Source organism: Lindgomyces ingoldianus (genome assembly GCF_010093535.1).
Source record: "Lindgomyces ingoldianus strain ATCC 200398 unplaced genomic scaffold BDR25scaffold_12, whole genome shotgun sequence".
Taxonomy (NCBI): domain Eukaryota; kingdom Fungi; phylum Ascomycota; class Dothideomycetes; order Pleosporales; family Lindgomycetaceae; genus Lindgomyces; species Lindgomyces ingoldianus.
The window spans coordinates 223033-246268 of NW_022985173.1; the positions used below are offsets into that span (position 1 = coordinate 223033).

Genomic DNA, 23236 nt, shown 5'->3' on the forward strand with positions numbered 1-23236 from the left:
TTAGGGTTATTGCTCCGGTATCTAGCGTCTCTACCTTAGGCATGCCTCCAATATGTTTGTATATGTGATAACAGCAATCTAGGGTATTCTGTCCAACCAGCCATGCAATTCCAGCAGATGCTTAACCCCTTCCTCCACAATCCCAAAACGCCACTTGAAAAGCCATCATGCACCCGCTTATAACATCTCCTCGTCTCTGTCGCTCTCCCCTCCTTGTTGCTGCTGCTGTTCTTCCCTTAGTCCTGGCTCAGTGTCATCCTCTACTAGATCCCTCGATACACACGCGCCCGTCTCTAGTGTATTCTTCTTCCGTGCATACGGAATCCACCGGCGGACTTGGGACTGTCTGGGTGGCTTGCGATTATTCGAGCTGGGGTTCCTGATGATTTGCCCGTCATCCATTCGATGAAATATGGTGTCTTTCCCATCAATATAATCCGATATGTCCGCGTCCTTCTCATCTTCCCACATCATCAAATTCGTACCATTGATCTCGACAGACCTACATCCAGTTCGTGGAACATGGAATATTGCCGAGTCGGAGTTGGTGAAGTCTTGCTCCCACGTCTCTTTCTGCTGCATTTTCGTGACATATTGCATTGGTAGCGTATATAAAATGTTATCTTCCTTGTCGTAGATCTCCTTTAAAGGATAGTTCAAAATTGCCAGCCCAAGTCCACAGTCGACTCGAGACGATATGGGATGCAGTCTTCCCCCAAAGACTTTGAGCTCGAAAGCAATCCCTGATTCGGTCCACATGTTATCATTGAAGAATACTTCGGGCTGCCCAAGGGGTCGATCGTGGTGAGGCCCAGAGACTTCAAGAAAGTGTGCCATTTCGTGGGCAATGCAAACTGCTAAGAAGAGGTTGAATCGCAGAACCATAGCTGGCTCGGGATATTGCAAAAGGCTCAGTTTCTTCGCGGTTGTGTAAAAGTCGGCATGAAGGCAGATTCGACTAGTGTGGCATTTGCCGTTCATCTTCCGCAGAAGCCCATTCTTGTAGTCGGCCACAAGACCCATCGATGCATAGGCAGGATCTGGCGGTAGCGGATCTCGGTGGAACATGAAATGAACGGTATCTACTTGCCCATCCACGAAACTCTTAAAAGCAGCTGCGTTCTCCGGGGACCATAAGACGTCCTCGCGAATGCGGAAGCATGGCTGGCCATACTCATCAGAAGTTTTCTGATCACGCTCCCGCTTCCCAAACACCAGCGTGTGCCAGAAGAGGGATGTGGCTCGAGACAATACGAGAAGGGTGCTGAGGCGCAGAGCAGGTCTTAGAGCCTCGTAGATGGCATCTGAGCACCCATGGAAATTTTCCGGTCGAAAAACGGGATGAATGTCGTTGTCAAGGTTGGAAACTTGAGAAGGAGAGTTTTTCGGAAACGTAACGGCTTGTTTTTTTATCAAGTCAATAGGATCAAACCCCAGCTTCGGAAATTTTCGTTTTGTGGAGTCTTTCCTATGCCCCAAGAGTCGGCGATATTTTTCCAACAGCTTCCGGTCTGCCACCTGGGCAAGATGGTGATTGATTGAGATACTTAGTTGCAGCCCGAAATCTTTTGGGACCTCTATTGTTGACGGTGTAAAGGTGGTTGAGTTCTCATAGCTCAAGATATCTGGTAAATCACGAACCAGTTTGTCGATGCACTCATCCATAATTACTCCCTCTTGGAGCTTGTGGAGAAGCACGGTGTTTTCGGTACCTTCTTGGAGCTGATATCCACCATCTCCGCTATCAGGTAATAGAGGGCGCAGGTTCTTCGATGCGATGGGTGGGGGTCTACACCCCGGAGGAGGAGTCATAGCGCCAGTAGGAGTCCATTCCATGCTATCTGGATCATCGTGCTCCGAAAAGAGAGCGGTTCCAGTCTCATCTCCGGTCTCAGGATCTCCTCCGTCATCAGCGGCGGCCTGGGTGATGCGTGTTTCCAGCAGCTGGCTAACATGGATCATAGCCTCGTACGCTTTACGATACCTAAAAGGATCCATTCTGGGTTGCGGTTAGTATGTCGGAAATCCACCCCTATCAAACAAGCAGCAGCCCTAGAGAGCTTTCAGATAGCTTTCAACCGTGTTGATATCGTAGCGAAGCTCGATTCCCACTGGAAGTCCTTGGATTTAAACCTGTTGTTGCCAACACATTTATCGGAACAGGTGTTTCGAACCACCTAGTTGCGACGTGTTGCCGTTGTGAAATGCGAACAGGACCCACAAAACCGGCCATTTGTATTGTGAAGTTTCGAAAGGTTTCCGATGGGTGACGGTCCAGCTAGATTCACCAAGCCCCAGGTTTCTGCTTGTGGGGTTGTCTTACATAGCACAGGAAGAATACGAGGAGGTTCCCATGCCGTTCAAGACGCTCCAAAGAAGGGCAAGAGAAGCAGGGAATCGTACATCAGTACACAAAAGATGAAGGAAAGATAAAAGACTGAAGGTGAAAAAAGTGAAGGTTGGATGAAGAGCTGCGGTGAGTGAAAAAGCACGCGATGCCAAAGCTGCAACCTTGGAGGTAAGCTAATACATGCCGAGACGCCCGTGCACCTCGGCCTTGTCAGCCCTCGTCCGAGGCGTTCTATGCACCCATCACTAAATACCGTGATAATTTTCTTACTACATCTCGTTGCGTAATAGGGAGCATAATGGAGTAGTTTAAGTCAGAAGGCTAGGTTCTATTGGCCGTTTCCTTAATTCTAGTTAGAGGTTTGGCTGATCGAATCCCCGAAGCTAATGCTCCAATATGGCATACATCTTGGAAGTGATTAGGGTGGGTAGTGATGCCCCATAGTTTCCATTTATATTGAAGTCTTTGTTTAGTTGCAAACAGTGTTTAGCGCTAGAAAGCCTCTTCAAGAATCTTGCATAAATGAACATCGCTAAACAAGGCCATCGCCGGAAAGTACTGGTGAAAGCGCTCTCATTCATCATCACCAAAGAACACTTTAATAGGCAGCCACGCATCACCACAAACCTTGAACCTGTCTGGAAGCGAGCTAAGCTTCTTCATCTCCTCATCGGTCAAGTCCCATCCATCCAGTTCGAAGTTTTTCTCAATGCGCGAGGGAGTGACGCTCTTCGGAATAACACTATTACCACGCTGAAGACCCCACATGAGGAGTATTTGCTGTGGTGTCCTGCCCTTCGCTTCGGCCATCTTCAGGACAGTCTCATCCTTGTATAAAGGCGAGTCGCTTGAGCCTAAGCAAGAGTATGCTGTGCAGTGGATACCCTTCTCTTTGCAATAGTCAAGGAGTTTGGGCCTAATTGTCGATCAGTCTAAGACGCATCCTACAACGATGAGACTGGTACTTACGAAGGGCAGTTTGGGTGGAGTTCAATTTGGTTCACCGCAGGTGTAATCTTAAAGGAGGGATCACTAAGGAGCTTCTCCAGGTTACGGATGCCAAAGTTTGACACGCCAATATTCTTCACACGGCCAGAGGCAGGGAGCTTCTGCATTTCAGCCCAAGTCTTAAGGAAGTTCCAGTCGGGCAGATGCTTCTTCAAGTTTTCCGGGTCCGTTGAAGACGGCCAGTGCTAATGGATTAGCCTTTGTTCTCCTCCAAGAGAGGTGCTTGTCTCACCATGAGGTACAGATCAACGTAATCAACCCCCAAGGATTTAAGAGAAGAGTTGATCCCGTCTTCAACGCGATGGTGCCAGGGGTTGTCGAGCTTGGTTGTAATCCAAATTTCCTCTCTTGGGACACCCGAGTCCTTGATTCCTTGACCAACTTCATTTTCATTTCCGTAGGCAAGAGCGGTGTCGATGTGGCGATATCCTTTCTGGAGAGCAACCTTGACGGCCTCGCGAACCTCACTAGGCTTCGACTGCCACGTTCCGAGCCCGACAGCGGGGATCCGACCGCCGGTGTTGAGGGTGAAAGTAGCATTGGTATTCTGAGCCATTCTGCAAAGCGTAGATCTGAACATTCAAACAGAAACAGGTGCGCTTCTTAGCTAGTTCGCGTGGGAATCGGAGGGGCTTAAAACATTTTGTGTAACTTTGCCTGTTTGCGTCATGGCGGACCTCATCTTTAGTGAAGCACAAGGGCCTGCGGTAACTACCACCGGATAATCAAAACCAAACGTGGGTATCAGATTTATGCATAAATCCACCAATTACCAGCTCGAAACTCCATGGAGCTCGTCGGAGTTGAGCCGCTTCGAGGGCCATTCAAGTGGGTTGGGTGTCCACCTTCCCGCTCGGGCAATATATCCGCCAAGCCCGTGGACTTGTGTTCTACTCGAGCTCCAGTCTACCACCACATACGCGGTCTGCTGCGATTACTCACTATGTCCTCCAGGTTTGTGTCAGGAGGCACAATCGACAAGCCTGCCGAGCGCGATGATGAGTGGCGAAAGGCGCAGGAAGAGCTGGAGGAGAAGGCCCGGCGAAAGGTCGCGGACGGCCAGCAGGACGGCGGCAAGTCGCTCTTCGAGGTCCTGCAGGCGAACAAAGGTGGATGCACACCCGACCGCAATGCCCGCTGTTTCTTGACTAACATGTTAGACTTGGGCCGTAAGCCGCCAAACAGGAAGCCTTTGAAGAAGCTACCCGATTGAAGAATCAGTATCGCGGCCTGGACGACGATGAGGCGGATTATCTCGATTCGGTTCTGCAGGAGACACGCCGGCAGGAAGCCACCATACGCAAGGAGACGCTGGACCAGCTACATGTCTTCCGCAAGAAGCAAGAGGAGGCAGAGAAATCTATCGGGGGAGAGCAGAGCGCTGGCGGTCCTATAGAGGACGAGCCGCAGTGGGGTGTAAGCGGACACAAACGGAAGAGAACGCATGGGAGGGGGCTGTTAAAGGGCGTCAAGCTTCGGAAGTCCTCGTCCTCTGCCGAGCATAAGACGGCTGTGGGAAACGCGTCCTCGACGGGCACTCAGTCAGACAACAAGAAAGGGGACACTGCCACAAGCAGGACTGGGAAGGAGCCAACAGCCATGAGGAAGTTGCTGCCAGTGACTACAACTTCACCCTTGATGCAGCAAGTGAAGCCGGCCCTCCTCGGCTTGGATTATGGCTCCGAGGACGAGGACTAACTGAACGTTATTCAACGAGCCCCGTCTATGCATCGAATGAGCCTGTTCATCTGCGGCTGGGGTCTATGAACGTCGCGCTGAACATGAGGTTGCTAGTACACGCTAACCCAGGTCTCAGATATTTGTATTTCTACGTCCATGATATGTGCTAGTGTCACAGTAATTACAGTTACTCTTCCAAGAGTCACTTTACTCCTCCTTTATTCTCCTGGATTACATCTCCTAAAACAAGCACATCCCAAGTCTTCTGGCATCCCACTCCACATGAAAGCAAACTATTTCAACATTTTCCAGTTACGCTGTAGCAATTCTTATCACCATATCCCTTGCATAATGTCCCTATATTTGCGCCGCATCTTCCATCCGTACTGACCTTCGCGGTAGGGGTTGGGGTAGCAATTAAAGAAGTTTGGTGGAGCTTGTACGAATGCTCGTCACGATCGAAGAGAGGCGCGAAGTGACGACGGCGGAAGAAGTAGATACAGCATCGCTAGTGGAGGACAGAACGACAGGCGACGTCGAAGCAGGCGCGGACGAACTACCAACGCTGGACGAAGCCGCGCTGCTTGAGCTAATAAAGGATAGTGAGGAACCGGGTCTAACCGCAGAAGAAGATGAAGGAACGGTGGAGCTAGATGAGAAGGGACTGTTGGAAATGGAAGAGGAACTAACAGATGTGCCGCATGTGCCAAATTTTGGGTTACAGCCCGAACCACAATGACCTGAAGATGCACCGCACCAACCGTATTGTGAGCAGCACGAGCCTAGGGAGAACCCAATGCAGTGGTAGCCGCTCGTTCCTCCGCACTAAAGTTTGTTAACGAAACGGGTCATAAAGGGGTGGTTGTTGAGAAACGTACTGTTCCATCTGGAGAGGTTCGGCCAGTGGGTGTAGATGAAGGGATTGAGGAAAAAGTGCTGGTAGCAGGGACACTCGATGAAGCCGCGGTGATTATACTAGAGCTACCATCGCCCGCACAATTGCCAAAAGCAGACTGGCAGCCTACGTTACAATGGTCCGGCGTTGCACCACTTCAAAGTGGTCAGCATATACCAACAAGAGCTAGAACCCATAGAGGGTGGCAGTAGAGTAATGAGCAATAAAGGTGAGGAACGTACCACCAACCATACTGACTACAGCACTGGCCATCTGCAAATCCAACGCATGTAAAGCCAGTAACCCCTCCGCTATACGAGACGTTAGATCACACATATATAGCGTGTAACTTGGGGCTCACCATGATCCATTCCGGGACACGGCCGTCGGGGAAACAATTGCTTTGCTGGAAGTAGCAGTTGCAGAAGCAGTAGGGGTGGAGGAAATCGCCGAAGACGTAAACACACTACCGGCCGAGTCTCTGTACCAATTGGCTTCCGGGTCGCCCAAGCACTCACCCATCGTAACGGCTCTATAGCCTTTGGCAGTGAGTGTCGCAAGCATGTATCCGGTCAAATTCTGCGCTGTTTGCTGATGGATATCATGGGCAATAGCTAGCCAGTCCTTTGTAGCAGGGTTGCTGGGGCCGATCTTAGCATTGAAATTGTTCTTTGCGTTCTGAATCTTGTCCGGAGTGACGTTATTGTAGTCGTCCGTGTCTAAATCGAAGTAGGAAATGTGGCTAAGTGATGTTAGCGGCTTGTTCTGGAGTAGGGACTACTCAAAGAGATTCTAATCAGTCACGTGACTATAGATATAGAATCTCTGGTGTTAACCTGACCGAGACCTATTTAAGGTGCTAGGAGTTTAACAGTCCAAGCCCTGCTTATTCAGAGTTTTCTGTTGCGACATCTGCAATTCTACAACCAATAGTAAAGAAATGGGATGACTAACTATCCAAGCGCATTCAGGTCGTCTTGGCATCCAGACTGAGGTGTGCAAGAGGAGTACGGAGGCCGCATATACGTGGGGAACTTGCCGATAATGTTTCGTATGGCCATTTCATTCTTAATCATCTGGTCGTGGCGTTGAGCTGTGGTAATAGCACTAAGATCTTGGTGCGACCAGGTGTGGCTGGCAACCTGATGTCCGTCGGCAATCATTCGTCGAATGACAGCAGGCCAAGGGGTGGCGGCATTGTCAATTGCACCCTTGTTGATGTTGATGCCGGTAATAAAAAAGGTAGCCCTGGCGTTGTAAGCTTTGAATTGGTCCAACACTCCGTCTGTATAGGTGTATGGGCCGTCGTCGTAGGTTATAGCCACAGTTCCAGGAACTGTGCATGCATAGATACCCGCCCCGCCGTACACGACTGACCCAAGCTTGGTACGGGCAACGCTGGAAGTGTTGGATCCTCCAGGAGTTTTATTGGCATCACAACCCGGTCCGAAGTTGATCTGGCAATCGGGAGCCTAAATAATAGCCACTTAGCGTATGAGAATAGATCCCTCAGTCGAACATGGGCTCACCTGGCAGTAATCTGCTCCGATACCGCACCAACCCTGTACGAATGTTAAAAATATATTCCAGTTCATCCACTATCTTCCCCCACCTAGAGGGCACATACAGCAGATGAACAACAATACCCTGAATCGCAGCTTGCACCACCGGCAGCGGCACCACATCGTCCGCCTACTCCTCCTTGGCGTGCTTTTAGTCCAGGGGCCTGTTGGGGCAGAGCACTGCGCGCGACATGTCCATTGAAAACGTTCCGGCTCTTCAGCTTCCCAATTGGATTCAATCCGAAGATCTTCGGTGCGCCAGGGATATGATTTCCATGAGCAGCCACAAGAGGCACCACCAAGGAAACAGCGAAAACTTCTGAGAATCGCATTAAGTCGGCTGAGGTTGGCGGTCTGAGCCTATATAATAGGGAGTCGAAAAGAAATAGGTGTCAAGGAGAGTTATGCAAAATAGTAAGTAGAGAGTGTAGGGATTTGAATTGTCAATTATCGATTAAAGCATGAAGCAATTGCTGTAAAGAAAAATGAGTGACAGTGCCCAAGGGAAATAGATAGACAAAGGCAAACAAAAGGAATCAGATCAAAGTGGCGAGTGCCAATACTTTATACGACCCAGTCCCCCATGCAGGAGCCAGAAGGGGTGGCGCGTCTGAGGAAGCTCAAAACGTACTCCCTGTTAGGCTCTAGCCAGCACCCTGAAGTGACAACATACTCAAGTCCGAGGTCTTGGTAGGGCTTAGAACACGGGCGTATTCCTCCTGGAAGCGAGGCCGATTGGAGCAAGTTGGGCTCGCCCCTTACTCGAAGCGCTAGAAGAGGTTTGGGTTTGCTGCAGCATGATAAATGCGAAGCCGAGGGGCTACCAAAGGTCCGCAAAAGAAAGAGGTACTGCTTTACCTCGCGTTAACACTAATTCGTCCATTCAAACATGGTAGAGTGTGCCACTTAAAGGGACTGGTTCTGTCTCGAGTGCATGTTTAGTCGGCGCCGAGGACACGGACAGCTATAAATAAGGGCCGAGAACGAACGCCCAGAACACCATTGTCACGGAGAATGGAATCGAGGAATCTCATGTCCAACGATGTGACTGCCATGGTGGGTCGGAGTCTGGGACGAGGGCTGAGTGCCTGTTTCAAGTCGCCGAGTGAGCTTGGCCAGACGCGGCCTGGAAATTTCTGATCGAAGGCGTCGCTAAAGCGGAGGATCGTCGCTGTGGTTCGACCTTCTCGCTTCGCGTGCCTTGTTTCCGCGGGTAGCAAAGGCTCGAACTGCGAAGGATCCCTTGCCGAAAAGACGAAGAAGACCAAGTCAGGAGGAGCGGAATCCTGCGTCTTGTCAGTGTCTTGGCACGCCAAGAGCCAAGACTTTCCAATCAGGTCTCCACCCATGTTTCCCCAATTATGTTCAGTTCGACTAAGATTAAGCATTCCCTCAATAGTGCTCAAGAGTCGCTAATGGATATTTTCGTGTTCTCCACGTGATGTTTCGCCTATGGCCCATTGCCGGGATTGTTGCTCTCCAGGTGAACCTCGTCCCATCTACTTTTGGCCAACCCCTGTCCTTGGTACCAAGCTGGTACCCCTGCCATCTACACTTTAGTCAAGATAAGTTGCTCTAAAAGATAGCAAACTGGGAATAGACAGGCTGCAGGAACAGGAAACCTAATAACAGTCTCCATAAGTATTTTAACGGCAGAGAAGAAGAGGTGTGGTGGGTTAAAGGTGGTTGATGAAAAACTCCTAATTTCATTTTACACGAACCTCCTCTCTGAATCTATAAAGTTCAAATCAGTAAGAGCAGGTGTCATCAAACAGCTGGTGGGACGAGGTACCAATGGCATGATCTGATGTGCTGTCGAAACGTGCTGGAGGCCGTGCAGCCTAGTATCATGCAGAGGAACACCACGGAAGGTAGATCTGATCCATCAAGCCTCTTACTAGATATTACGAGAAACTTAGAATGAAGTATCTTCCGATTCCAATATTGTTAAGCAGAACCTTGTTCACGCACACTCGGGAAGCAGCCTTCGAGTTCTCTAGTTACCAGAAATCTACTGGTTGATTAACCACCTGGCTTGATCCACATCTCCTAACACGTCGCGGAGAGAACGGCTAGGCACTGGAATAGTGGAAATTAGGCGTCTTCTTCACCTGACCCCACCTCATAGAATCATAGGAGAGTGTGTCATGAACAACGCGGCAAGGAAGCCGAACCAAAACGTTCCCGAACACTTCCACATTTGGGAGCCATCATTTCTTCACGACCCTGAGCAGTGGTGCGACCCTGACTCGCCTGCTCAAGCCCACCCGATAGGGCACCTTCCCTTTGCTGAGAGGTGAATGGGCGGTGCTGGCTTGCTTCGATTGCTGTTCTGGAGTTCGCGAAGGTACAGGCAGAGCAGGAGTAGATGTCTTTGGCGAAGGGGTACAAGCAGGCAGCCTTGGGATTGACATTGACATGGTTTCTGTCCGTCCTTCGCCTTCATCTAATTTAGGAAGGTCCCTTGTAGCGGGCCTATTAGATGGAATCTTTGTGTCCCTTTCGATTAGCCCATCCTGAGGCCCCTCCACGTTCTCCTCTTGTCCAATGGCTTCCTCTGATACAACCTTTTCTTTCCGAGGGCGACCGCGACCTCGTTTTTTCGCTTTCACCGGTTCAGACAGAAGCTTCTTATGCTCTTCAAGGGCGGATCCAGGCTGATCTGGAGCAATCTTTCTGCATTCGGCTTTCTGACCTTGATGATCGTGTAGCAGGTCAGTGCTTCGTGACATGTTGGGCTTCGTCGATTTCGCGTTAGATGTTGTGATCTTCAGACTGCTAGTAGCGAGTATATCTGAATTTTCGTGGAACATTTCATCGACCGTAATAACCTCTTTAGGAACCTTATCGTGATCTAGTTCTAGAGGTGCCGTCATACTGAAGGAGACTCTTCTACCTCTTCTCTGTAAAGGAAGTACTTCGTCCACGGTAAGTTCAGCCCCGATAACCCGTTCCATCGCCTTCGAATTGCTCTTTTGCGCCCTGGCTACGGCTTTTGAGGACCTTGGAAGGGCTAACTCATCCTCATCATAAGCATCTTCATTCGTGACTAGCCTGTCTAAGGTTCGATGGACGTCGCTCCCGTTCTCCTTGAGATCCATTTCAATTGTTGACGGTGTGAACCCTATCTCGCAAATCTCCTGGACTTGTCGAGGGGTTAAATCATCCGCAGGGATGTGTACTTCACCGAAAGTCTTACTTCGCTTGGCCCCCTTCATAGCCCCCTTTTCTGGTAGAATAGAGTAGTTAATTGGCTCTTCTATCCCGGGTGTTAATGATATCGACCGAGTAGGTCGAGCCTTGTATTTCTCTTCTGGAAGACCAACGGTGAGAAGGTCATCCTTGGACTTAGGCATCCAGCCAGGGTTCTGCTCTGCTTTGGAAGGGTTGGTGAGAGCTGCCCTCTCTACCGCAATATAAGGTGCCGGGGACCCACAATTGGCGTTGTGGTCGAAGATTACATGAGATGACCTGGTTTCTTGAATAATTGCATTTCTCAAAGGACTTGCCTTCATTTGAACAGATGAATTCCGCCTGCTACAAAGAGAAGCGTTTGTTGACTGGAGCCCTTGCGGGACCTTTTTCATATCGGCATCTCTAGAATGAGGCTGATGATCGTTATGAGGCTGGAAACTGCTCTGAGGAAGGTTTTGTGTGTGGTCAGGGTCGGAATCCCCTTCTGTATCTCCCTCTCCTGGCGTCAGCTATCAGATAGAAACTGATACAAAGGGGAAAACATACTAAGGGCGTCTTCAAATAGTCCGACCACGGAATAGAAGACTTCCCAGGTTCGTATGGAATCATATCCACTTCTGGGTTAAGTCCGAGGAAAGCTGGAGATATGACTTCGTCTAGCAGCCGTTGTTGAGTGAATGTAGCATTTGGAATGGTGCTTGAGGTCTCAGGAAACAATGTCATCGGATCATGTGCCTCGTGGTTCGCACGAATTGTGCCTTCGATCCCACACTGAGTACCGTTCGGGTCGGCGTTATTCCTCGGGTATTCTAAAACTTCAACAGCCTTCCCCAAACAAAATTGACTTTCTTCTGCTGCACTTGATATGAGAGGAAGTGACCCATCGGTAGGCATCTCAACGTTGTTTAATGGGTGCCAATTTTGACTTCTTTCGTGAAACGAGCTGTTGAGTGCAGACTTCGACCTGCCATACAGCTTTAACGGCTTTTTCCTCTCTGAGTCACTACCAAGCGACTTGCTTGGAGAAGCATTCATCGTAGTCTTCCTTCTCTTACTTCGATGCTCCGGTGCTATCCTGGGTGAAACAGGACCATTCTTGAAAGGCTCTCCGGATCCTATCGATAGCATAGGCTCTGACTGGAAGCGAGCAAGGTTGGATGCTTCTATGGTCCTATTCAAATATCCTGAAGTGAGGCTAGTCAGTTGGGATCTCGCTAGAAATCAATCTACTACTGCAAGTACCTGTAGAGACTGTGCCCGGTTCGCAAGGCGTTAGAGAAGTGCTGGTGGGCTCAAAAGACGCGTCTTTTGTCGGAGGTGACCCAACTGGGCTCTCAACATCCTCATCAAGCTCATCCTCAGAATCCTGAATAACCCGCATCACCGTACACACTTTCTTGGGAGTTACTGGCAGTATGGTAGTGCGACCAAGTGCAGTTAGCATACAAGACCGGGTGCGGGGCAGTGATGTTTGCTTGCGTCTACGCGCGATCATGTGAAACCCTTACCTAAATGAAGTTAGCGTCATCAATGACCTGGAAATTTCACAATGTAGATATTCAACACATCAAACCTAAACCCCCTCGTTAGGTATAACTCGGGAGATTCGGCACTATGGATAGGGTTACCCCTGCTTCGAGCGAGTCTTCACGCAGCACCATGCCCACCTCGACCCCAAATTCCCGCTTCACCTCCCAGACATCCACCGCCGAGGACCTACTCCGGGAGCAGACTGTGGGCCTGGTCAATCTGTCAGACTTCCGCAAACGACGTGCCGAAGCAATAGAACGCAAAGAACGAGAGACATCTACCCCCACTCCCCGGAACGGGTAAGGCTCATTCATAGCCTGCGTGCTCGCGATTACAAGAGAGCGAGGCTAATTTACAAAGTACAGCGCATCTACGCCCCAGCCCTCGTTCAAGAAGAAGATGAAGAAGACAGCGGCGAAGGGCAAGCTCTCCTTCGTCGTCGACGACCATGATGGGGACTCAAGTGCTTCTGCAAGCACGACGCCCCGTGGGAGCACCCCGGCCGACTCAGCTGCGACGTCCGAGTCGGAGAGCAAAGTCCCAAAGAAACGGCTAGGTGCCAACGCCCGCATTGCCCTGAAGCCCAAAGCTATGACGAAATCTGCTCTGATGCGAGAAGCACAGGAAGCGGAGACGGTGCGGAAAAATTTCTTGGCCATGCGTGATGCTGTCAAGGCTACCGAAGTTGTGATCCCCTTCGTCTTTTACGATGGGACGAACATCCCGGGCGGACGATGTAGGGTGAAGAAAGGGGACCACATCTGGCTGTTTCTAGACAAGGCGAGAAAGGTTGGCGCAGAGCTAGGCGTGGGCGGCGACAAGAGCAGGAGGGATTGGGCCCGGGTCAGCGTCGACGATCTGATGCTGGTGAGAGGGGAACTCATCCTTCCTCATGTACGTGCGCTTCGATGGATACTGTGGCAGGACCAGTTTGACTTCTTTCGCAGCATTACGAATTCTATCATTTTCTTTCCAACAAGGTCGTCGGCTTCAATGGACCCGTCTTTGAGTACTCCGACCAGCCCACACAGGCCACTCCCACCGCAAGTGACTCGAATCCTACCAGGTCGGCTGAATACGATCCCCTAGAGCGACATGATAGGAGCAAAGAAAAAGATACCGCGATACCTGATGCCGAGCTCGAAGGCTTCCATGACGATGCAACGATTACCAAGGTGGTCGACCGAAGATGGTACGAGCGCAACAAGCACATATTTCCAGCTAGCGTTTGGGAAGAGTACAACCCAGACAAGGATATATCCAAGAGCCAGCGGAAGGACACTGAAGGAAATTCCTTCTTCTTTTCCTAAACGAGCACTTTGCTATGCATCTGGTAAGTCAACTAGATCCCAGAGTTCATTAATCAGATGCCAGTAAAGGACGCGCCCTTGGTTTCCGTCCAGCATGAGCAGCAGCCAAGCTCTCGGGCCGTCAATTTTATAAGCCAAGGCAATTGAGGATGTCATTTCTGACACACGTCCATGGAGATACATAGACTGCGCCGACCGTTCATGGCATGTCAGATATCTTGTGGCTCCAATACTGTGGTGGATGAAGCGAGTTGATGGGAAGCGGTCCAACCCACATAGCTTTATCATTATCCTTGTTCATACTGCTGTTCGCACAGACGCAGCTCTCAGTGTGCTTGACCACGCCCACCTATCACAATTGTGACTGTGTCCTTGTGTGGGGAAGGAAGATGGACATGTGGTCAGTTTCCTTGCTGAGTCGGATGGTCACAGGGTGAAGGCATTGGGGAGGTGCAGTAGCTTTACGACCGTCCAGGTGCGCTCAATGCGGGCAGACACGTGCTCGCAAGTTCGCTGCAGACAGTGGGCCTTTCGGTTCCAGGGCCTGTACCTGGCGCCCACATGACCGCGCGATTCTTGCCCGCAGTACCCGTCGACACCCTGTCACTGCGCTGAATCGTGAAATGCGGCTTTATCAACACGACTGTCCGCAGTCACTAGAGTCGGGGCAACGCACCCTTCCAAAAAGCAATTCGCAGGATGCGGACAATTAATATGACCAGACCCATCTAGCGACGCATCACTTACTGCAGCCTCCTACCCTCTGACGTTCGCTCGACTTAGGCATACTGGCGAAGTACCTTGCAATTCTCTGCAAGGGCTACAAGACCTGTACGTAGGTCGAGGCCGGCCTGCGAAAGTTAGTTGTGGCGTGGCATCGACCAAAGTGAAGAGACCTTTATTTGTTAATTTCAATCCAACTGTAGGAGGCTTATGAGCTAATCGCTACCCGTTCGCGTCATCGTGGCCACCGATCGATCCCGTGCACCTCGCCGTCCTGTCAACTACCCCAACTTCACGACTCTCTAAGCATCAGCCAGCCGCGACAGTCAGGTTGCATCCCCCACACTCTCGTGTCGCTTCACCACTGACCTAAGCTCCCGCAATCATGCAGGTCATCGCAAGGTGCAGTGAGCATTCGACCGAGGCTCCTCCAATGAGATTGATTTATAAAGCCACGACCCCATAGAGCTACACCTGCAGCCGTGGACCTCAGCGTAACTTCCCAGACTCGCAATATTGGTCCGAATGGAGTACCCACCCTCTCTCTTCCGCCAAGTTACCTCTCTATCCTACCTTTTAAACGTCCGCCTCCGCCCGTCACGCTAGCTGCTGCCCTCCCTTTTAAAATGAAATTTGGACACAACCTTCCCCGAAACCAGGTCCCCGAATGGGCGTCCTCGTATATCAATTACAAGGGCCTTAAAAAGCTCATCAAGACGGCCTCGGCAGCTCTCAAGAACGGCGCTGATCCCGACCTCGCAGGCAAGTTGTTGACTGCAGTACACATTTTTTATCGAGGCTAAGCAAGCTATTGACAGAATTCTTCTTCTCACTCGACCGAAATCTAGAAGACGTCGACAACTTCTATAACAAGAAATATGCTGAATCCGCACGACACCTAAAGCTCCTCCACAGCCGGTATGGACGCGCCGCCCAGCTTCCCGAAGGCATCGACAAGGACGAAGCCCAGGATCTCATGGGCGCGCTTCTCGAGCTACGCAGCCAGCTGAGGAAGCTGCAGTGGTACGGCGAAGTCAACAGGCGGGGCTTTGTCAAGATCACGAAGAAGCTAGACAAAAAGATTCCCCGCCTCTGCACGCAGCAACGCTACTTGGCATCCAAGGTCAATCCGAGGCCATTTGCGCATAATCCCACCCTCACGAACGACATGAGGGCAGTTAATGAATGGCTGTCCAACCTTGGAGAGGCGAAAACTTTTGATGACAGTGGGTCAGCCCATTCCGTGGCGTCGCTGGGCAGAGTTCCGGCCCAGACCTTGAACCTCCCATCCTGTTTCCTTGATGCTATAGACCAGGCGATCCGCAACGACGATGCTAGGCGTCTTTCCGATCTAATTGCCGAGGATGTCTCCGATCAAGATCTTTCCACCCCACCATTCCAACAGCTTCTTCTCAACTTCCTGCAGCGGTCAATCTCGTGCAAAGCCAAATCGTGCATCGATCGTCTACTTCCAGACATAGATTTGCTGGAAGAAAAAGACGACTTGAACGAGCGCAACTGCATCCACCGCCTAGTCATCACCATTGGCCGCTCCAAAAGTGGCGAAAAACTCGGCGTGGACGGCTCTGCTCTCCAACCCACCTCGGACACACCGCATTTCATCATCCCGGCGGAGTCTCCAAATCGCGTGCCTCCCCCATGTTCCATTACAGAACAAGAGTCTGCCAAACTCCTGAGCAAGAACGACGAATCGGTGCGCCTTCTTGTCTACCTTCTTGATGGGCTCCAGCCACGTCATCGAGTCGCCCTCCAAGCACGTGATACGTATGGACGGCTACCACTCCATTACGCCGCTCAATACGGCTTCGTCGTGATATGCCAAGTCGTTATCAAGCATATGCAGGACTGGGGTCAGTTCGATGTAACCCAAGGCATTGATTCGCCTGCATGGCAAGATGCCGAAGGCTACGCGCCACTCCATCTCAGCGTCATTGGGGGTCACCCGCTCACAACAAAGGCCTTACTTCAAGCAGAGAATTGGCTCGGGGAAACAAACGAAAAACTCAATTCCAGGAAAAACATCTCCAGATCTGGTGCGGTTCTTGCCCTTGCAACACAATCAAATTTTGTCACCATCGTCAAGCTCCTAGTAGAGGCAGGAGTAGATGTTAACTATCGAGATGAACAAGGTGAAACTGCGCTGCACGTTGCAGCACGTTTCGGCCATCACCAATGTGCCAAAGTTTTGATTGAAGGCTCGCTCACCCAAAAGACGAACATCGAAGTCCCAGAGAAAAATTTTGCGTGGACTCCGCTCTTTATTGCCTGCGTAGACGGCCATTACTCTGTTGTCGAACTTCTTGTCGCTGCTGGGGTTGACTTGGAACGTTTCGATCTTTCGGGTTGGACGGCTAGGGAGCATGCAGCGCTACGAGGGCACATGGATATCGTGGAGAAGCTGGCAGCGATTGCTCCAATCCCATCACCCCCAACCACAGAACCACCTGCGGTGAGGTCAGCTTCTCCCACACGTGCATCCTCAATCGAGGAGCGCCGATCCAAGAACTTGGTGAGAGAGAATTCTACTTACCAACGCCCAACGGAACCTATCAAGACTTTTGGGCATCGTTATCTTACCAACGAGACTATGGTGCTTGTTAGCCTTGGCTCTATGGATACAAGAAAAGACGTTCCCGCTGTCAAACTTGACGATATTCCCTTGGCCGATGCCCATGCCACTCAGCTTGACACCGCATTATCTGTAGTCGTCTCAGCATCTGGCGCAACCGGGGAGCCAACTGTCATTGATCTGCCGGTTCAAGAAAATATATGCACTGAACCAATCACATTCATGACCACGGACGCAACTAAAGTCAAGCTCTTGTTCGACATTGTGCCTACATATGCGGGGTCAAAGGATAGGATCGTTGGACGTGGAGTGGCCCTTTTATCCAGCATCAAGCCAACCATCGGCTCAAAGCGCATCACACTACAAGGCGACGTCAAGGTTCCAATCATTGCGGCCACCACCTTGGATGTTATTGGCTCGGTGAATTTCAACTTCCTGATTATCACACCGTTCACCCACCCGAACATGTCTATTACAGAGCAGCACACTTACTGGAAGAAAATGTCATCAACTCAGATCATTGGGCATCGAGGTGATTCTGATTTGGTTCTTTGTACCCCCATACCATCCTGACATTTGTGAAGGTTTGGGAAAAAACATGGCTTCAAGAAAGTCTCTACAGTTAGGCGAAAATACAATCCAGGTACCAGATATAAGCAAGGCTGATTCATGACTGTTCTAATTTAAAACAGTCTTTTATTGCTGCTGCCAATCTCGGGGCTTCATATGTTGAGGTGGGTTACGTCTTCTGTAGTTAACTACTCTATGCTAACATAATTCTAGTTTGGTGCGGCTTGCTTTCCTTATAAGCGGCAACGATCGCTTACTGCTTTCCAGACGTACAACTCACCAAGGATCATGTTCCTGTCATCTATCATGACTTTTTAGTCAGTGAAACGGGTATCGATGCCCCTGTTCATACACTCACCTTAGAACAAGTCAGTCTCCGAGAGCCTTATAGCCAAATTGAATATCCTTACACTTATCTAGTTCCTCCACGTCAGCGAAGGCCAAACCCCGCGCCAATCCAGACCTACGTCTCCAGCTGAGAATAAAAGCATAGCCCAGCCAAATGGTGTGCAAACATCTCAGAGGCGACCCCGATCCTATTCTCTGGACACATCCAAACAGAAGAACATGCACACAAACCACACTTTAGAGCTCTCGGAACGAATGAAACATACGCGGGATTTCAAAATGAAAGGTTATAAAGGCAACAGCCGTGGGAATTTCATACAAGCACCATTTACCACTCTTGAGGAGATGTTTAAGAAGCTTCCGGAGTCAACGGGATTTAATATCGAGATGAGTACGTTAGTCTCTCATTTAGACTTACGCCAGGAGCACTAATTCCTCACTAGAATACCCAATGCTACACGAGTCGGAGGAGCATGACATGGACCAGTACGCTGTTGAGCTGAACTCTTTCGTCGATACTGTGCTTAAAACCGTCTACAATCTTGCCGGGAAACGCAACATCATCTTTTCCTCCTTCAATCCTGACATTTGCCTCATGCTCTCCTTCAAACAGCCTTCGATTCCGATCCTATTCCTTACTGATGCCGGTACTTGCCCGGTTGGAGACGTACGTGCAGCCAGCCTACAAGAAGCAATTCGGTTTGCAAGTCGATGGAACTTGCTTGGTGTCGTAAGCGCAGCGGAGCCTCTCGTTATGTGTCCTAGATTAGTGAGGGTGGTCAAGGAAAGTGGATTAGTCTGTGTCAGCTATGGGACACTGAATAATGACGCAAAGAATGTCAAGGTAGGCTCCGCCCAACGTAGTCTACTTCCCTTACTGTAACATCCCTACTAACTATCTCTTCTTGGCAGCTTCAAGTTAAGGAGGGCATAGATGCGGTCATCGTTGACTCGGTGCTCGCTATTCGAGAGGGACTCAGAAGCTCCGACCAACAGGGTATAAATGAGGTTGTTGGTGATGGTTTGCTCGCTACTGTGCAGCCCATTACCGCACAAGCCAACGAAACAATTGCCATGTGACGGGATCACACTATCGGAAAGGTTACGGAGACAGTGAATGGCGGTGTTACTATATGAGACAATGAGTCCGGTAATTCAACCACGGCCATCTGCATCAAGCGAAGGAGCTTTTCTCCATCGCCTTGAGACTAACCACAATTTCGGTAAAAACTCTTTAACGGCTTGACCTAGGTGAATAGCGTTGAGGTTGGGTGGCGGGATAGCCCTCAGCGGGTTCCAGTTGATTCAATTCGCTGTTGAATCTAGCGTGACCTGCAATACAGCCAATGGCCAGAGATAATCACAGGTAGTATCCAAGATAATAGTAGCCTTCAGGGGGAGTGCAACGACAAGGGACTTGAGATAGCCGTAATGTTCAAACTAGTAATTGTGGTGTCGCGGTGACTGGAATTTTGGATTCACAGTTCCTGGACCTAAGATTTTCGTAAAACCTTAGTCCCTTGTAGTCCTTGTCTTGGTTGTTCGCCTGCTCGTGAAGAGTCAATGATTTCCTACATCAGCAAGTCTCCATCTCTTCACGGATATCGCCGCTTGTAGGTGGAATATAACACCACACGGCCTAATTTTGAATAATGCCTTCATATCAAATTCAGGCATGAAAGTGTGCATTCCATGAATTCTAGGTGGGTGGAAGCGTGTCTCCTTGCTAAGAATTTACTAGTTCTTATGTTTGCCTTAATTTTCGTTTTTGTTGAATGGACTCTCTGCTAGCTAGCACTTGGTGTCAGCAAATGCGTACGAGACAGAGAGGTTTGCACGGTGTAAACATCGCACAGGGGTGTTAGGTAACTAGTGTTAATTGCTTCTTGTTGTTTCTATTGTACAAAGGAAAGAGGTTAATATAGTCCTAAACTCTGCGCACAGATCTCTGTGCACAGGGATCTAGGCGCATCTAAGCCACGTGACTATTAACTAGGCGCCTAAATATTACTATTTAGACATTAGCAACTTTTTGTTTTTCTTTTATATAGGACTTGCCTTATTTACACATATAGTAGACAGGTTACTGTAGGGCCCTTTTTGCCTATCTTATACAGGCTTAAGTCTGTTAACTAACACTTTAACTTTAATAGTTAGTTAGTTGTACAAAATTAGTTCTTTAAGAGTAAAGTTTAGCGCCTTTTTTATATAAGCATTTATAGAGTTGTTCTTTTTATTAATCTACTTAATTTTTATAATCTCCCTTTTCTTATATAATTTTTAAATTAATATAATATTAATTATAAGTTTTTTTTTATTTATTATCCTAAGCTTTATAAGACATTTATATAGAAATCTTAAATCTATGCATAGTATAATAGGTACAGGAGGTATTCTAAGCATACATGTAATCTAGTTAATAGTTGTACTTAGTGTAATTACGCAGTTAAATCCTCCTACTATTCTGTACAGCTTACTAGCTAGGACAGAGTAGGTAACATGTTTACACTTAGAGAAGTTCTAGTGTATAATATTACTTATAATTTTAAAGTTGTATAAGTTTCTAGTTTACTGCTTAGTTTTAGAAATAATAAAAAAGCTAAGCTATAAACTTAAGTCCTTATTATTTATAAATAATCTATTAGTAAAGATAAACAACTTTATATAAAAGAGATTAAGTAGTATATATAATAATTTTTTATTCTAGTTATTAATTTACTATTAGATTTATACATTTAATACCTTAATATTATTGTACAACAGCAATACAACTTAAGCAGCAGTAGACAGGTTAAATGCTGCCTTAGGTTAACATACTAATGCGATATAGGCACCTCGCGCGCGCTGTTTAACGTACTTCTGCGCAGCATCCTCTACCTTAGACTCTATTATGTGTAGATTCCTAGCTTAACTCTTTTATATAAGAATAATATTATTTTATATAAAGTAGATCTTTTTTTTATTAAATTTAATAGCCTAATTATGTAATAGTATAGTCTTAGGCTTTACTTAAAAGTTAGCTTTAAGTAATTTTTTTTTCTCTCTTTATATAAAATTAGCTGTAATAATACTAAAAGTATTATCTGTCTATAGTCCTATAATACTAAACACTATTAGGCTTTTATGTGTAATTAATAAGTATAGATTGTATAATAAGGTTTTTATAAAAAGTTTATTTTTATAATAGTTATAGTATGTCTTAAACTAATATAAGCCTAACTCTGCTGCGCTGTATAGTAGTTGTACAACTCTAAATATTGTGTGTGGAGGGAAGCTTTTATAAAGTTCTCTTAGTAGTTATGTAAAAAGAGTGTAAATAAGCTTATTTATTAATTATATATATACCTAAGTAATATTATGTAGTTTATAGTGCATGTTATATAAAGCTATTAGTAATAAGCTAATAGCTAGAATTAACTTTTAACTTATTTTCTAAATTATAGAAGACTATGTAAGGATCTTCTTTTTTTTTTATCTAAATATTTTATAAACATAAGTTGTAACTTTTTATATAGTTTTATTAATTTCTCTTTAACTTTATATATAAGTTAAAGGTTAAAGATCTGTCCCTTATAAATTAATAGATTATATAAAAGTACCTTAAACATACTACTTATAATTAGACTTTTTATTTCTGTACAGTCTAATTCTTTAAATAGTTTCCTAGGTGTTGTAATTACACTGTCTGCACAGAGCTTAATTACTAGAGCGTAGTTATTCTTTTTTTTCTAGGTTAGAAACATTATGTTTTATATAGAATTCTTGCGTAGTCTTTTATAGCCTCTCTTAGCTAGTTATAGTTCTAGTTTATATAATAAATCTAATACTACTTAAGAGGCTGTTTTATGCAGTCTATTAATTAGGGTTAGTTACTTATGTAGGCAACCTCTTTTTTATGCTTATAGAGGATCCCTTTGTACTAGGGCTAGTTTGTCTAGATCTAGCAGTTTTTATGCAGGTTTATTCTTATCCTTTATACAATAATATAGCATAACTTATGTGCAGTAGAGTCTTACTAAACTATTCTTTATCTTAATAATAATGTCTAGGGCTTTAATTCCCTTTACTATATATAGTCTTATCTATCTTTTCTTCTCTTACTATGTCTTTACTTTAGAACTAAGTAAAAGATTTAGTACTTTATATAAAGTTAAGCTGTTCTAAGTATTAATTATATAATTAATATTAACTTTTACTTTTTTACTTTAAAGCATTTTTATTACCTTTTGTACAGTGTTAGCTTACATAATAATATTAAAGGATAGTGCAGAATCTATGTTAATTCTTAGGTATGTTCTAAACATAAGCAATGTAGGTATAAGACTGTTTAGTTTTACTATATTATTTAGGGCTTTAACAGCTATCTATAATACTAACTTATTATTTATACAATTATCTAATTCTGCATAAAGGATATTATACGCACGTTGCAGTAGTGCGTGCGCACGCTTAATCTTCCCTAGAGCCTAATAGGCCTTTACTAGCATCTGTTAACATGTTGCTTCTATAATCTTTGCGTAATTCTAGAAGTCTTTAGATGCAAAGTTTATACTAGAGTTATGTATAATATAATTAAGTAAGCCTTAGTACGTGTTAATCTAACACTTACAGAGCGCGTTTTAGGTATCTTATGTAGACATTAATTTTAAGAAGGTTGCTGCTTAGAATAATGTATTTATATTAATTATATGTAGTATGTTTTAGTTGCTAATTTATATAACATTAATTACTATTTTATAGTTAAAGTGTAAGTTATTTTTAATTATAAACTTAAATCTTTATAGTGCTAAGTTGTGTAGCTAATATATATAGCAAAACTTCTTAATCTTCTTAAGTATAAAAAGATTAATGTTATGTCTAGTATTTTTAAGCATTATGTAAAGTTATTTTATATAAGAATAGCTAAATCTTTTATATAGTTATTAAAGTTTATGTTTAGTAAAAAAAAACATTAATTTTTTCTTTTATATGTTAAAGAATAGATAACCTTATTTTTATATAACTAAGATAGTATTTCTATTACTTTGTATAATTACATTCTGCACGTTGTTAAAGTACGCACCTATTTAGTCTGCGTCTGCTAGTGTAACGGCGCAGGCAAGACAAAGGGTCCGAATGCGGTATGAATCCACTCAGAGGCATATGGGAGTGCGTGGGGACTCAGAGACCTGGGAATACCAATGACAATGTAACGGCGCAGGCAAGACAATGGGTCCGAATGCGGTATGAATCCACTCAGAGGCATATGGGAGTGCGTGGGGACTCAGAGACCTGGGAATACCAATGACACCTATAGGCCTTGTACGTAGGATATCAGAAAACTACCGAGCTAGCTACGGGGGCGAGGTGCAACTAAATACATGAGGGAATAGGGGTAACAGCAGGGGGCCGGGCAGAGTCGAGTCAGGGTCGGAGCCGATACGGAGACCCTTCGGATAGGTTCCGGGCGACCCGAGATGGAACGATTCATGAGAA

At 46.8% G+C, this 23236-nt stretch overlaps 9 protein-coding genes across 9 annotated transcripts; 4 read left to right on the forward strand and 5 right to left on the reverse strand.

Moving 5' to 3' along the window:
- Nucleotides 1-14: 14 nt before the first annotated feature.
- BDR25DRAFT_302785 (uncharacterized protein) lies at nt 15-2481 on the reverse strand. Its single transcript, XM_033689876.1, has one exon. It carries the CDS (start codon nt 1996-1998, stop codon nt 178-180), a length of 1821 nt encoding a protein of 606 aa, XP_033548799.1. The 5' UTR covers nt 1999-2481; the 3' UTR covers nt 15-177.
- Nucleotides 2482-2775: 294 nt separating this feature from the next.
- Nucleotides 2776-4024, reverse strand: BDR25DRAFT_302786 (Aldo/keto reductase; the record flags this gene model as incomplete). Its single annotated transcript, XM_033689877.1, has 3 exons — nt 3591-4024; nt 3320-3543; nt 2776-3266 (listed from the first exon to the last, which is right to left on the reverse strand). Coding segments are annotated over exons 1-3 (887 nt in total), but the record flags the coding sequence as incomplete, so codon positions are not given.
- A 277-nt stretch (nt 4025-4301) lies between these two features.
- On the forward strand, nt 4302-5188 carry BDR25DRAFT_259217 (uncharacterized protein; the record flags this gene model as incomplete). The annotated part of the gene is made up of 2 exons (XM_033686573.1): nt 4302-4467; nt 4533-5188. 2 exons carry the CDS (start codon nt 4302-4304, stop codon nt 5054-5056), a joined length of 690 nt encoding a protein of 229 aa, XP_033548801.1. The 3' UTR covers nt 5057-5188.
- Nucleotides 5189-5511: 323 nt separating this feature from the next.
- On the reverse strand, nt 5512-8130 carry BDR25DRAFT_16818 (glycoside hydrolase/deacetylase). The gene is made up of 8 exons (XM_033684105.1): nt 7561-8130; nt 7463-7495; nt 6888-7405; nt 6295-6675; nt 6176-6244; nt 5917-6088; nt 5729-5863; nt 5512-5627 (listed from the first exon to the last, which is right to left on the reverse strand). Exons 1-8 carry the CDS (start codon nt 7825-7827, stop codon nt 5595-5597), a joined length of 1608 nt encoding a protein of 535 aa, XP_033548802.1. The 5' UTR covers nt 7828-8130; the 3' UTR covers nt 5512-5594.
- A 1485-nt stretch (nt 8131-9615) lies between these two features.
- BDR25DRAFT_342015 (uncharacterized protein) lies at nt 9616-12134 on the reverse strand (the record flags this gene model as incomplete). Its single annotated transcript, XM_033693665.1, has 3 exons — nt 9616-11199; nt 11237-11874; nt 11933-12134. The coding sequence occupies 3 exons, from the start codon at nt 12132-12134 to the stop codon at nt 9706-9708; spliced, it is 2334 nt and encodes a 777-aa protein (XP_033548803.1). The 3' UTR covers nt 9616-9705.
- A 215-nt stretch (nt 12135-12349) lies between these two features.
- Nucleotides 12350-13530, forward strand: BDR25DRAFT_313185 (XAP5-domain-containing protein; the record flags this gene model as incomplete). Its single annotated transcript, XM_033691362.1, has 3 exons — nt 12350-12519; nt 12586-13114; nt 13168-13530. 3 exons carry the CDS (start codon nt 12350-12352, stop codon nt 13528-13530), a joined length of 1062 nt encoding a protein of 353 aa, XP_033548804.1.
- A 1349-nt stretch (nt 13531-14879) lies between these two features.
- Nucleotides 14880-19224, forward strand: BDR25DRAFT_333433 (GDPD-domain-containing protein; the record flags this gene model as incomplete). The annotated part of the gene is made up of 8 exons (XM_033692838.1): nt 14880-15015; nt 15072-17375; nt 17428-17486; nt 17536-17581; nt 17681-17781; nt 17834-18152; nt 18205-18605; nt 18674-19224. The coding sequence occupies 8 exons, from the start codon at nt 14880-14882 to the stop codon at nt 18839-18841; spliced, it is 3534 nt and encodes a 1177-aa protein (XP_033548805.1). The 3' UTR covers nt 18842-19224.
- Nucleotides 19225-21309: 2085 nt separating this feature from the next.
- Nucleotides 21310-21489, reverse strand: BDR25DRAFT_221925 (uncharacterized protein; the record flags this gene model as incomplete). Its single annotated transcript, XM_033685048.1, has 1 exon — nt 21310-21489. A coding segment is annotated over one exon (180 nt), but the record flags the coding sequence as incomplete, so codon positions are not given.
- Nucleotides 21490-22883: 1394 nt separating this feature from the next.
- Nucleotides 22884-23200, forward strand: BDR25DRAFT_353732 (uncharacterized protein; the record flags this gene model as incomplete). Its single annotated transcript, XM_033695207.1, has 3 exons — nt 22884-22984; nt 23029-23107; nt 23165-23200. The coding sequence occupies 3 exons, from the start codon at nt 22884-22886 to the stop codon at nt 23198-23200; spliced, it is 216 nt and encodes a 71-aa protein (XP_033548807.1).
- Between the last annotated feature and the right edge of the window lie 36 nt (nt 23201-23236).

Coding starts and splice junctions, on each gene's coding strand:
- BDR25DRAFT_302785 (XM_033689876.1), bottom strand. CDS start 1,998: ATGGATCCTTTTAGGTATCGTAAAGCGTACGAGGCTATGATCCATGTT.
- BDR25DRAFT_16818 (XM_033684105.1), bottom strand. CDS start 7,827: ATGCGATTCTCAGAAGTTTTCGCTGTTTCCTTGGTGGTGCCTCTTGTG. Junction 6,245..6,294: donor GTGTCCCGGAATGGATCATG/GTGAGCCCCAAG, acceptor CGTCTCGTATAG/CGGAGGGGTTACTGGCTTTA. Junction 6,089..6,175: donor TGTAGTCAGTATGGTTGGTG/GTACGTTCCTCA, acceptor ACCACTTTGAAG/TGGTGCAACGCCGGACCATT.